Source organism: Salvelinus fontinalis, chromosome 4, assembly GCF_029448725.1.
Source record: "Salvelinus fontinalis isolate EN_2023a chromosome 4, ASM2944872v1, whole genome shotgun sequence".
NCBI lineage: Eukaryota > Metazoa > Chordata > Actinopteri > Salmoniformes > Salmonidae > Salvelinus > Salvelinus fontinalis.
Window position 1 is genome coordinate 88,178,874 of NC_074668.1, and position 12,934 is coordinate 88,191,807.

General features: G+C 42.5%; 1 protein-coding gene across 4 annotated transcripts; it reads left to right on the plus strand.

The window, feature by feature from the left end:
* Positions 1 to 548: 548 nt before the first annotated feature.
* Positions 549 to 12,036, plus strand: LOC129854628 (COP9 signalosome complex subunit 2-like). Of its 4 annotated transcripts, none has more exons than XM_055921889.1 (13): positions 549 to 701; positions 1,220 to 1,333; positions 1,410 to 1,487; positions 1,648 to 1,773; positions 2,316 to 2,414; positions 3,804 to 3,881; positions 4,265 to 4,439; positions 4,762 to 4,940; positions 5,164 to 5,216; positions 7,602 to 7,699; positions 8,088 to 8,170; positions 8,467 to 8,525; positions 11,433 to 12,036. In XM_055921889.1, exons 1-13 carry the CDS (start codon positions 564 to 566, stop codon positions 11,575 to 11,577), a joined length of 1,425 nt encoding a protein of 474 aa, XP_055777864.1. In that variant the 5' UTR covers positions 549 to 563; the 3' UTR covers positions 11,578 to 12,036. The 4 variants fall into 4 exon arrangements, with proteins under 4 accessions (XP_055777864.1, XP_055777867.1, XP_055777863.1 ...); XM_055921892.1 differs by having other exon boundaries at positions 593 to 701; positions 2,325 to 2,414; XM_055921888.1 differs by having other exon boundaries at positions 599 to 707.
* Positions 12,037 to 12,934: the final 898 nt, after the last annotated feature.

Sequence of the window (12,934 nt, forward strand, 5' to 3'; positions counted from 1 at the left end):
CCAGGGCCTGACCAGGACCAACCCTGCTTAGCTTCAGAAGCAAGCCAGCAGTGGTATGCAGGGTGGTATGCTGCTGGACGAGTCCCTGATATATCCTGTAAACTTTTTAAATATTTGATTTCACCTTTATTTAACCAGGTAGGCCAAGATCTCATTTACATCTGCGACCTGGCCAAGATAAAGCAAAGCAGTGCGACACAAACAACAACACAGAGTTACACATGGAATAAACAAATGTACAGTCAAAACACAATAGGAAAAAAATCTATATACAGTGTGTGCAAATGAGGTAAGACTAGGGAGGTAAGGCAGGAGTAAGGCTTCATAAATACATGTTCCTCGTGCTTGTCCCTTTGATTTGTGATGCAAGTTTTTTATGGCTATTTCTATGATGATAAGGTAAGATAGTTATCCGTGAGTCAAATTGAATTCATTGAAAAGACTAGAAATGTTACAGATCTATACTTCTTATGTTTGAATTGTAGCTGGACCAATGTTATCTAAATGTGATGTGACAGCGCAAGCTTCGGGTAGAAAAGCGAACTACAATACCAGAAAGAATAATGCAGTACTACACTGAAACCGGCGTAGTGTTTGGTGGCGCTGTAGAGCTGCGATTTGTTTGTTGTTTCCGAATACCAGTCAAGATGTCTGACATGGAAGATGATTTCATGTGCGACGATGAAGAAGATTATGATCTGGTAAGCGTAAGTTTACATAATACGTTTCTATTTCCTTGTTTATTGATGTCTAATCAGAGCTGTTTCCTTAGCTAGTATATTTTCATTAGCTAGGTCGGAGCAGGGGAGTTAGCTAGTTAGGTAGCTAAACTACCTAGATAGCTAGCTTGTTCAGCTAACGTTAGCATAAAGGCGATGATAGCTTGCAAAGTTGCTGCTAGTGCTAGCTAAACTCGGCTGCTTGACATGGGGGAAACTGAATTTGCTATAGTATACTGAGTTAGCTATACTAGTCAATTTATTATAGCATGTTATGTTACCATAGCTAGCCACAAACATACAACCGTTTAGCTAGCTAGCTAAGTGTAGATAACTACGCCGTTGCTGGTTAGATAAAACAGCTAGCTAGCTACTTAGACTCATTAGTAAACAACTATGGCAAGCCGTTAGCCCAATCATAACATCTGTCACGTTATCAAGCTTTGTTGTATTAACTCATAGCCAGCTAACTTATGTCCTGAGTTTATGTCTCAACGCAGGAATATTCCGAGGACAGTAACTCAGAGCCAAATGTCGACTTGGAGAACCAGTACTACAACTCCAAAGCACTGAAGGAAGATGACCCCACAGCAGCTCTCAACAGCTTTCAGAAGGTGGGTACTGGCTACTCACTCGCTCCACTCACAGATTGATGAGTGTATGATGCTAATGTATACTCTCTATTGGCAGGTATTGGAGCTGGAGGGAGAGAAGGGAGAATGGGGGTTCAAAGCCCTAAAACAGATGATCAAAATCAACTTCAAGCTAGTAAGAAATGAAATGCGCTGTGGTGTTGTTGCAAAATGTCTACTCTCCATCTCTGAGTCTGTATGATTAGTGCTTTTGAGTTTTTCTTTATGACATACTGTCATTCCCACTACAACTTAACTCAATGCCCTGTCTTCTGTCTCCTGTGTGTGTCCTACAGACCAACTTCCCAGAGATGATGTCTCGGTACAAGCAGCTGTTGACGTACATCAGGAGCGCTGTGACCAGAAACTACTCAGAGAAGTCCATCAACTCCATCCTAGACTACATCTCCACCTCCAAACAGGTATAGACGCAATACCTGGAACCAGAACAATGGGTTTTTGGCCTCAAAGCTCAGATCTTTATTTTGGCTCAAATCTCAAGTGTTTGTTATTCCATTTAAAAAATAACTTTTTATCAATATCAATTTCTTTCAACTTTTGTCTTATATGGCCGATTAAGTTACTGACTCTGTCAGTCCTATTGGTATGAATGAAGTGGTGGCAGTGGTTCCATGTTCTACATGACTGAGGTGTTAAATGTAGGCTGAGGTTCATGTTCTAGATGACTGAGGTGTAAATGTGGGCTGAGGTTCATGTTCTGTATGACTGAGGTGTTAATGTGGGCTGAGGTTCATGTTCTAGATGACTGAGGTGTTAAATGTAGGCCAAGGTTCATGTTCTAGATGACTGAGGTGTTAATGTAGGCTGAGGTTCATGTTCTAGATGACTGAGGTGTTAATGTAGGCTGAGGTTCATGTTCTAGATGACTGAGGTGTTAATGTGGGCTGAGGTTCATGTTCTAGATGATTGAGGTGTTAATGTGGGCTGTGGTTGGTTGTTTTATGTGTCACAGATGGACCTGCTGCAGGAGTTTTATGAAACGACGCTGGACGCTCTGAAGGATGCCAAGAACGACAGACTCTGGTTCAAAACCAACACAAAGGTAGGGTGTGTCCAAATAATATCAGCTTTTTCCTAAAGTGTGCACTCGGTCACTACTTCCCACAAAAATCTAAAAGCAGTGGATTGGTGGAGGCAGGGACTAGTAATTTCCTCTCAAATCAGTAAAGTGAAGTGAACAAGTGAGAATTGGGACATGCATGTAGTACACAATGTTTCTGTTTATTTCTATGGGTAGGACAATATCTGATCTGGCAGTTTGTCAGACCTCTGTGTTTGGGAGTTTCTACCTCTGCAATGCCCTAGACTGGTAGCGAGATCTGTTTGTGTTAAATTGTTTCCCAAACAACACCCTAACATCCTTATTTAGTGATAGCACAAACATAGAAGTTGTTGTTGTCTCTCAACCTGTTTTAACTGTTGTTCTCTTGTTCTCTCTCAGCCTGTTTTAACTGTAGTCCTCTGGTTGTCTCTCAACCTGTTTTAACTGTAGTCCTCTGGTTGTCTCTCAACCTGTTTTAACTGTAGTCCTCTGGTTGTCTCTCAGCCTGTTTTAACTGTAGTCCTCTGGTTGTCTCTCAACCTGTTTTAACTGTAGTCCTCTGGTTGTCTCTCAACCTGTTTTAACTGTAGTCCTCTGGTTGTCTCTCAACCTGTTTTAACTAAAGTCCTCTGGTTGTCAACCTGTTTTAACTGTTGTTCTCTGGTTGTCAACCTGTTTTAACTGTAGTCCTCTGGTTGTCAACCTGTTTTAACTGTAGTCCTCTGGTTGTCAACCTGTTTTAACTGTTGTTCTCTTGTTCTCTCTCAGCCTGTTTTAACTGTAGTCCTCTGGTTGTCAACCTGTTTTAACTGTAGTCCTCTGGTTGTCAACCTGTTTTAACTGTAGTCCACTGGTTGTCTCTCAACCTGTTTTAACTAAAGTCCTCTGGTTATCAACCTGTTTTAACTGTCGTTCTCTTGTTGTCTCTCAACCTGTTTTAACTGTAGTCCTCTGGTTGTCAACCTGTTTTAACTGTAGTCCTCTGGTTGTCTCTCAGCCTGTTTTAACTGTAGTCCTCTGGTTGTCAACCTGTTTTAACTGTAGTCCTCTGGTTGTCAACCTGTTTTAACTGTCGTTCTCTTGTTGTCTCTCAACCTGTTTTAACTGTAGTCCTCTGGTTGTCAACCTGTTTTAACTGTAGTCCTCTCGTTGTCTCTCAACCTGTTTTAACTAAAGTCCTCTGGTTATCAACCTGTTTTAACTGTCGTTCTCTTGTTGTCTCTCAGCCTGTTTTAACTGTAGTCCTCTGGTTGTCAACCTGTTTTAACTGTAGTCCTCTGGTTGTCAACCTGTTTTAACTGTAGTCCTCTGGTTGTCAACCTGTTTTAACTGTCGTTCTCTTGTTGTCTCTCAACCTGTTTTAACTAAAGTCCTCTTGTTGTCTCTCAGCTGGGCAAGCTGTACCTGGAGAGGGACGAATTTGGGAAGTTACAGAAGATCCTCAGACAGCTGCACCAGTCCTGTCAGGTACAGTAAGGCAGGTGGTAGTCTGAGACAGCGTTTTGTCTGATGGGGTTTACACAGCCATCTGAGTAGCTAAGTTCCCAATATGTCTGCTAGCAGTATTTTTGTTGTTGTTGTATACTGGTATGATCTGTTATGCTGTATATCTATGTGCACTGGAGACAGATGATGTTGCAGATATATGGTCTGTTATGTGTATATCTGATCTATTATGTGGTATATCTATGTGCACTGCAGACATACAATGTTGAAGATCTGTGGTCTGTTATGTGTATATGTGATCTGTTAAGTTCTATATCTATGTGCAGTGCAGACAAAGGATATTGGGGATCTATGGTCTTTTATGTGTGTGTGATCTGTAATGTTGTATATCTATGTCTCTCTAGACAGATGACGGGGAGGACGACCTAAAGAAAGGCACCCAGCTCCTGGAGATCTATGCTCTGGAGATCCAGATGTACACATCCCAGAAGAACAACAAGAAGCTGAAGGCCCTGTATGAACAGTCCCTGCACATCAAGTCTGCTATCCCTCACCCACTCATTATGGGAGTCATCAGGGGTGTGTTACCACCGTAGACACATGAAACCCTGAAGGCAGCATAGCTGTCAACATTATTATCTTTTACATGTATTGCATTGGAGCCACACACACAGTGGTTTACATTGAATAAATACATTGACCATAGAAAAAGAATCCCCCTTAGAATAGTAATTATATGGTTACGGCTTGTAAAGTGACCTGTAGGAAGACTCGGGGATATTTGTCACTATTGTGGAAAAAATTGATAATATTGTAAAAGATGGTAAAACGATGTGTCGGTCACTGCGTGTGTTTATGTGATGTACTAACAGGCCTGTTCCTGTTTTGTCCCCTTCCCCAGAGTGTGGGGGTAAGATGCACCTGAGAGAGGGGGAGTTTGAGAAGGCCCACACAGACTTCTTTGAGGCGTTTAAGAACTACGATGAGTCAGGCAGCCCCAGGAGAACCACCTGTCTGAAGTACCTGGTGCTGGCCAACATGCTCATGAAGTCTGGAATCAACCCTTTCGACTCACAGGAGGTACACTCATTCAGTTTAGTTAAGTCCAGTTAAATGTTATTTATCCCGTTAGAGCAATTCCTAACATTATCATTATGGAGAAATACACGTGGTGGATGCATCCCGTACCTCTATGTTGTTGGAGGCAACATTACATTAATCAAACTCAAATCCCCTGCAGCAAACACTGCTTGATAAAGTGTTGTATTACAGTGGCTGTTGTTGTTGTGTTTTTCTGTGACAGGCCAAACCCTATAAAAACGACCCAGAGATCTTGGCCATGACAAATCTAGTAAGGTAAGAACACGTGTGAGCTTCTTGTCATCCATGGTAGTGTTGCTGATATTTTAGGGTAGAAAGCCATGGCATCAGTTATACGATAACGTCACTATTTACAACCTATTTCCACTTATTTGTCCTGAGTTGTCAGTCGACCCAAGCTGTTATTGTTTTACATCACATATAAGTGGTTGATAGAGGTGTAACATAGTGAAGATACCCTTTAACCACGGGTTTGCCTGAGGCGTCTCTTCAACCTAATTTATGGTCAGTCTGGGATCCACGACACAGAGGGTCTGCTCTGGGATTGTGATGGTCAGTCTGGGATCCACGACACAGAGGGTCTGCTCTGGGATTGTGATGGTCAGTCTGGGATCCACGACACAGAGGGTCTGCTCTGGGATTGTGATGGTCAGTCTGGGATCCACGACACAGAGGGTCTGCTCTGTGATTGTGATGGTCAGTCTGGGATCCACGACACAGAGGGTCTGCTCTGTGATTGTGATGGTCAGTCTGGGATCCACGACACAGAGGGTCTGCTCTGGGATTGTGATGGTCAGTCTGGGATCCACGACACAGAGGGTCTGCTCTGGGATTGTGATGGTCAGTCTGGGATCCACGACACAGAGGGTCTGCTCTGGGATTGTGATGGTCAGTCTGGGATCCACGACACAGAGGGTCTGCTCTGGGATTGTGATGGTCAGTCTGGGATCCACGACACAGAGGGTCGGCTCTGGGATTGTGATGGTCAGTCTGGGATCCACGACACAGAGGGTCTGCTCTGGGATTGTGATGGTCTGTCTGGGATCCACGACACAGAGGGTCTGCTCTGGGATTGTGATGGTCAGTCTGGGATCCACGACACAGAGGGTCTGCTCTGTGATCGTCAGTCTGGGATCCACGACACAGAGGGTCTGCTCTGTGATTGTGATGCAATTGCAGAAGGAAATGGAAGCGCTCCTAGGCTGTGGCTCTGACACCTTTCTCAAAATGTAAAACAAGGCTGAGGCCTACATGAGCTCGTGTTTGATTCCCAGACGATGACTGGTTGACAGGCGAGTTGGGGGAGGGGTTTCTGGTACCTCTGCTCTGAACAGTGTGAGAAGCATGAATGCCCTACCGTTCACGGGCTCCACATTCGTTGACACAGCGGATGCTGGATTGAATGGCATCGACCCTAAAAAGCCCATTTGAAAGCCATTTGCTCTTTAGCTCTGGTCTCCTCCCTTAACACCACTGGACCACGCAGCCGTCATACCGCTCAGGAAGGAGACGCATTTTGTCTCCTGGAGATGAACGTACTTTGGTGTGAAAATCAATCCCAGAACAACATCAAAGGACCTTGTGAAGATGCTGGAGGAAACAGGTACAAAAGTATCTATATCCACAGTAAAACAAGTCCTATATCGACATAACCTGAAAGGCTGCTCAGTAAGGAAGAAGCCACTGCTCCAAAACAGCCATAAAAAAGCCAGACTACGGTTTGCAACTGCACATGGGGCCAAAAATCATACTTTTTGGAGAAATGTCCTCTGGTCTGATGAAACAAAAATAGAACTGTTTGGCCATAATGACCATCGTTATGTTTGGAGGAAAAGGGAGAGGCTTGCAAGCCAAAGACACCATCCCAACCGTGAAGCACGGGGGTGGCAGCATCAGGATTGTGGGGGTGCTTTGCTGCAGGAGGGACTGGTGCACTTCACAAAATAGATGGCATAATGAGGAAGGACAATTGTGTGGATATATTGAAGCAACAGCTCAAGACAGCAGTCAGGAAGTTACAGCTTGGTCGTAAATGGGTCTTCCAAATGGACAATGACCCCAAGCATACTTCTAAAGTTGTGGCAAAATGGCTTAAGGACAACAAAGTCAAGGTATTGGCCATCACAAAGCCCTGACCTCAATCCTGTAGAAAATGTGTGGGCAGAACTAAAAAAGCGTGTGCGAGCAAGGAGGCCTACAAACCTGACTCAGTTACACCAGCTCTGTCAGGAGGAATAGGCCAAAATTCACCCAACTTATTGTGGGAAGCTTGTTGTAGGCTACCCAAAACGTTTGACCCAAGTTAAACAATTTTAAAGGCAATGCTACCAAATACTGAATGAGTGTATGTACATTTCTGACCCACTGGGAATGTGATGAAAGAAATAAAAGCTGAAATAAATCATTCTCTCTACTATTATTCTGACATTTCACATTCTTAAAATAAAGTGGTGATCCTAACTGACCTAAGACAGGGAATTTTTACTCTGATTAAATGTCAGGAATTGTGAAACTGAGAATAAATGTATTTGGCTAAGGTGAATGTAAACTTCCGACTTCAACTGTATGTCATTATTTTATGGATTGTAATGTCATTATTCTAACCCAGTGACTGTTCTTCTGTTGTGTGTCTACTCTCAGCTCCTATCAGAATAATGACATCACAGAGTTTGAGAAGATACTGAAGACCAACCATAGTAGTATCATGGATGACCCCTTCATCAGAGAACATATAGAGGGTGAGTGGTGTTTGTTTGTATGTGTATGTGTGTGGGCTTTCTCACATTTGTTGATGAACGAGACATGGAAGTATTGCATTGAAGGCGATGTTTCAACAAACTTGAGACAGACTGTACCAGTATCTGCATATTGAGATGTGTGGACGGGGGTGAGTGTGTCCTGGTGGACGGGGGTGAGTGTGTCCTGGTGGACGGGGGTGAGTGTGTCCTGGTGGACGGGGGTGAGTGTGTCCTGGTGGACGGGGGTGAGTGTGTCCTGGTGGACGGGGGTGAGTGTGTCCTGGTGGACGGGGGTGAGTGTGTCCTGGTGGACGGGGGTGAGTGTGTCCTGGTGGACGGGGGTGAGGTCTGAAGAGACTGATCAGTGCTGTGTTGTCTTATTTTCTAGAGCTGCTGCGGAACATCAGGACCCAGGTCCTTATCGCGCTCATCAAGCCTTACACTAGAATACACATCCCATTCATCTCTAAGGTAAGTCTGAGGACAGCACTGGCATCTGGACTAACTAGCCTGGTCCCAGATCTGTTTGTGTGCTTTTTTGCCAATTCCTATGGGCATTGGCATGATGATTTTTACAATAAGAGTTGGTAGGAAAGCACAAACAGATCTGAGACCAGGCTAGAGTTAATCATTGACTTCACTGTGTGTATTGATAATGTATCTGATAAGGAACTTTGCTGAGTAGATCATGTATTTATTAGGTCACTGATGTTGCTGTTTGGATTGATCAAAGTGTAACGCCCTGTGCTCTGTCTTCTCTGTCTCAGGAGCTGAACATAGATGTTTGTGACGTGGAGAGTTTGTTGGTGCAGTGCATATTGGACAAGTAAGTTTGTCCTAGACATGCATCTGATGTGTGGCCCAAACTACTATTTAGGAGTGTAGAATACACTGTTAGGAAAAGTTTTTTGCATCAAACAGACATTCACTCCATGGAAGACTTGTATGTTTTCTCTAGACTCTTCTGTATTTCTGTGAGAGGCTGAATACCTCTTATATACTACACCGAGTGCTCTTCCATTGACAGACTGACCAGGTGAATCCAGGTGAAAGCTATGATCCCTTATTTCACTTGTTAAATCCACTTCAGTCAGTGTAGATGAAGGGGAAGAGATGGGTTAAAGAAGAATTTTAAAGCCTTGAGACATGGAACGCTGCTGGGTTTTTCACGCTCAACAGTTTCCCGTGTGTATCAGTAATGGTCTACCACTCAAAGGACATCCAGCCTACTTGACCTAACTGTGGGAAGGAAACATTGGATTCAACATGGGCCAGCATCCCCTTTCGACACCTTGTAGAGTCCATTCCCTGATGAATTGAGGCTGTTCTGAAGGGCAAAGGGTGCAACTCTATATTAGGAAGGTGTTCCTAATGTTTTGTATGCTCTAGGGCTTACCCCATTTAGTCGATTGTTTGGTCAATAGGCTGTTGGTCGACCAAGATTCTTTTTCAGTCGAGCAGTGGCAAATATATTTTTTTAAATGATGGCACACGAGACACCTGTCTGATTCACACCTGTCTGAGTGGACTAATCCATTGCAGGCCGCGGGATGGTACACCAGTATCACCAGTTGTACATTTAACATAAATGACCAACATTTCTTATCTACATTGTTTGGTTACTGTCATTTATGTTAATGCATTCACTATATTATTATTCCAGTCTTACCGTTGTCATTGTAGGAGTGGACACATTGTTAGCAGAGTGCACAACCTATGCTACACTTGTGAGAAACATTTTCCATTCAATTTACGAGTTGTCTTCATTTTCTTTTGTTTGGGGCACTCCTGTCAATCTTGAGTAAGGGGACACACAGAAGTAGGTCTAGGGCACCTGGCCTGCGCGCAAATGTAGGTGCACAAATGTGCCAATTTGGGGATCGGATAGTATTTCTGTCTTAACTCCCCATCACTGTGGAGCTTCTCAAAGAAATGTTTTCTTCGCCTTCAACAGCAAGTAAAGAAAGTCTGTTTTTATATCCATTGAGAATGAAAATAGTTCCTCAACGTAGCCTATTTAAAAAATATTTCCAGCTCTCTTTCGATAACCACTCGGCATGAAAGAGGGAAAAAATGTAATACCCTGATCGGGTGGAAACGTCATAAAGGGCATACCTGATTACTTATGTGATTTATAGGATATTTATTTTTATCGGGATTTTTTCTACCTGCGGGCTACAGTGTTTTTATTTATTGGCATTATGTAGGTTATTTTTACCTATTGGCAATAGAAGTTACTTTTTTCATTAGGTAGAATTCTTATTGACCACATGACATTGATTTTGAGATATGAAGACTTTATTATAAATTAAATTAAACTGTTCTACAAAAATGTGCATATGAAAATTATAACTGGCACGCAGGTCAGTAGAAATAACTTGCCAATCCAAATGGAAAAGGTTGATGACCGTTGGTGTAGCCTATTACCGGCTACTTCAGGAGCCTAACGGCAGAAGCTGCAAAGGCCAGCAGCAGCGGGAAGAGGAGGGTCTGGTTGGGAACAGGTTTTTGCCTCTCTGGTTAGGCTATATTGATCTCTGGCTCCCTCTTTGGTAATTTGTGTCTTTATTTTTAATTGCAGTGCTTAAAGCATCAGACATGCGCAGTAGCCAACATATAGTTGATTTTATTCAAACAATAGGGTGTGTCTATATATGGGAAAAATAAAAATACACAAACTATTTTTTTTGTTGGGACAGCCCTAGTATACTCAGTGTATAGTGTACCTGGCTGACACAGAGGCATCGCAAGACGAAGCAGAGCATGTTTCCTGTACGGGGATCATTTGAATTCCTCATTTCTCAGTTCCTCATAGTTTCCACCCTGCACCTTAAGGAATGCAGGAGGCCAGCATCTCTGTCTCTGTCTCGCTCTGTCTCTGTCTCTCTCTCCTCTGTCTCTGTTTGTGGTGTTATTCTTCCCTGCTTAGTTTATTGCAGATCTCTCATTTATTACTGGTTTCATTATTTGGTTTAGAAGTAGTGTACGCACACACATCCAGTAACTTGCAGGCTACAAAAAGTAAACTTATGAAAGAAAGATACCTGCAAACTGTTGATTGCTCCCGCAGTTTTATTGTGCAATGTTTTGATCCAAAGGTCCTTGTCAGTTGGATGAAGACCTTTTGATCAAAACATTGGGCAAATAAAACTTTGGGCGAAATCAACAGTTTGCGGGTATCTTATCTATCATGTCTTTATTATTTCCCACGCTACTGTAGCAGACTGCTGTGTATTGTTTACTACCCTCAGCCAGATCACATCTACAGCCAGTCAACTGGAACAGATTGACATTTGACACTGCATTCCCACCGTTGTCACAGAGCTCAACAGAATATGTACTGTATGTAGTGAAATGTGGAGGTGGTGGAATGTGTTCACCAGACAGCTTAGTGTAGATGTGATAATTGGTTGAGAGAGAGTACACACATCAGTGGTTCAGGTGCTGGACAGAAACCAAACAGTGAAAGAAGTTCAACAATGACTCCAACTAATGCTATCCACAGTGATTTGTGTCATTTGAACCATAATCGGATGCAAATATTGATGTTGTTGATCCCATTTTTATATAAAGATACATTGTTTTATGCAATATTGTTTACCATATTTGATCAATTTCAAAAAAAAATCCTGACCAAGATGGAAAGAATGTTTAGTCATGTTGCTAGGATGCCAATGTCCATTCTTGTGTTGTATTTATTGAACCATTGTTCTCTGTGGTTTCCTCCCTGTAGCACCATCCAAGGCCGTATCGACCAGGTCAACCAGCTGTTGGAGCTAGACTACCAGAAGAGAGGAGGGGCGCGCTACACTGCCTTAGACAAATGGACTAAACAACTCAACTCCCTCAATCAAGCCATCGTCAGCAAACTCACATGATTCTGACTGACATGTGACAATGGACAGCACTGAAAGATAGTAAGGAGAATCTCAATCAACTGTTCCAATGTGTCAGAATATAAACCAAACCATCCAGTGTGGATGGGCTGAGCTACACAGCAGCACAGAGATGTTTGTGATCTGACACTGCATTTCCCAGAGAAGGAGAGATACTGCTTTCTAGAAGACATCAGCACTCTAAGGGACATCTCAGTTTACTTCAAGCCCCTCGTGTTTGTTTTTCACAAGACTTTAGTAGAATGATTTAAGAAATATCACTGTCAACACCTTTTTAAAAGTGCTGTATTTTTTTCGGTGGGCAGTTTGAGTACAATAACACAATGGTTTATTTGTGCCTGTTGACTGGCAGCTGGTGTTGGGAAACCTTTTTCACAACATGTAGCTGCAGCATTGAATGCACGTTGGCTGTTGTGAATAAAAAAAACGAATGTTCTCCAACTGTGTTTACTGTATATGACATTTCAATGTAGGTCTAGATACCGTCTACTTTTTAGCTCTCATGCTAACTTTGGTTCCGTACTATATTATTTGTAAATATCGGTAGTATTTGGTAGTTGCAACAGACTCCTGTTCTTAGTGTTAGTCAATTGTTTGTGTGCAGAAACGTATGAATAGATAGATATTTTCAGTGATGGGAGTGAATCTGTCATCCATCACATTGCATACAGAACAGTAGCAAATCTATTAGAATCCAAAAGTTGATTCGATGTTGCAGGCTAGAAACACAGTTGAAGTCGGAAGTTTACATAAACTTTGGTTGGAGCAATTAAAACTTGTTTTTCAACCACTCCACAAATGTCTTGTTAACAAACTATAGTTTTGGCAAATCGGTTAGACATCTACTTTCTGCATGACAAGTGATTTTTCTAACAATTGTTTACAGACAGATTATTTCACTGTATCACAATTCCAGTGGGTCAAAAGTTTACATACACTAAGTTGACTGTGCCTTTAAACAGCTTGGAAAATTCCAGAGAATGATGTCATGGCTTTAGAAGCTTCTGATAGGCTAATTGACATCATTTGAGTCAATTGCAGGTGTACCTGTGGCTGTATTTCAAAGCCTGCCTTCAAACTCAGTGCTTCTTTGCTTGAAATCATGGGAAAATCAAAAGAAATCAGCCAAGACCTCAGAAAAATAATTTTAGACCTTTGCAAGTCTGGTTCATCCTTGGGAGAAATTTCCAAACCTGAAAGGACCACGTTCATCTGTACAAACAATAATACGCAAGTATAAAAACCATTGGACCACGGAGCTGTCATACCACTCAGGAAGGAGCTGTGTTTTGTCTCCTAGAGATGAATGTACTTTGTTGCGAAAAGTGCAAATCAATCC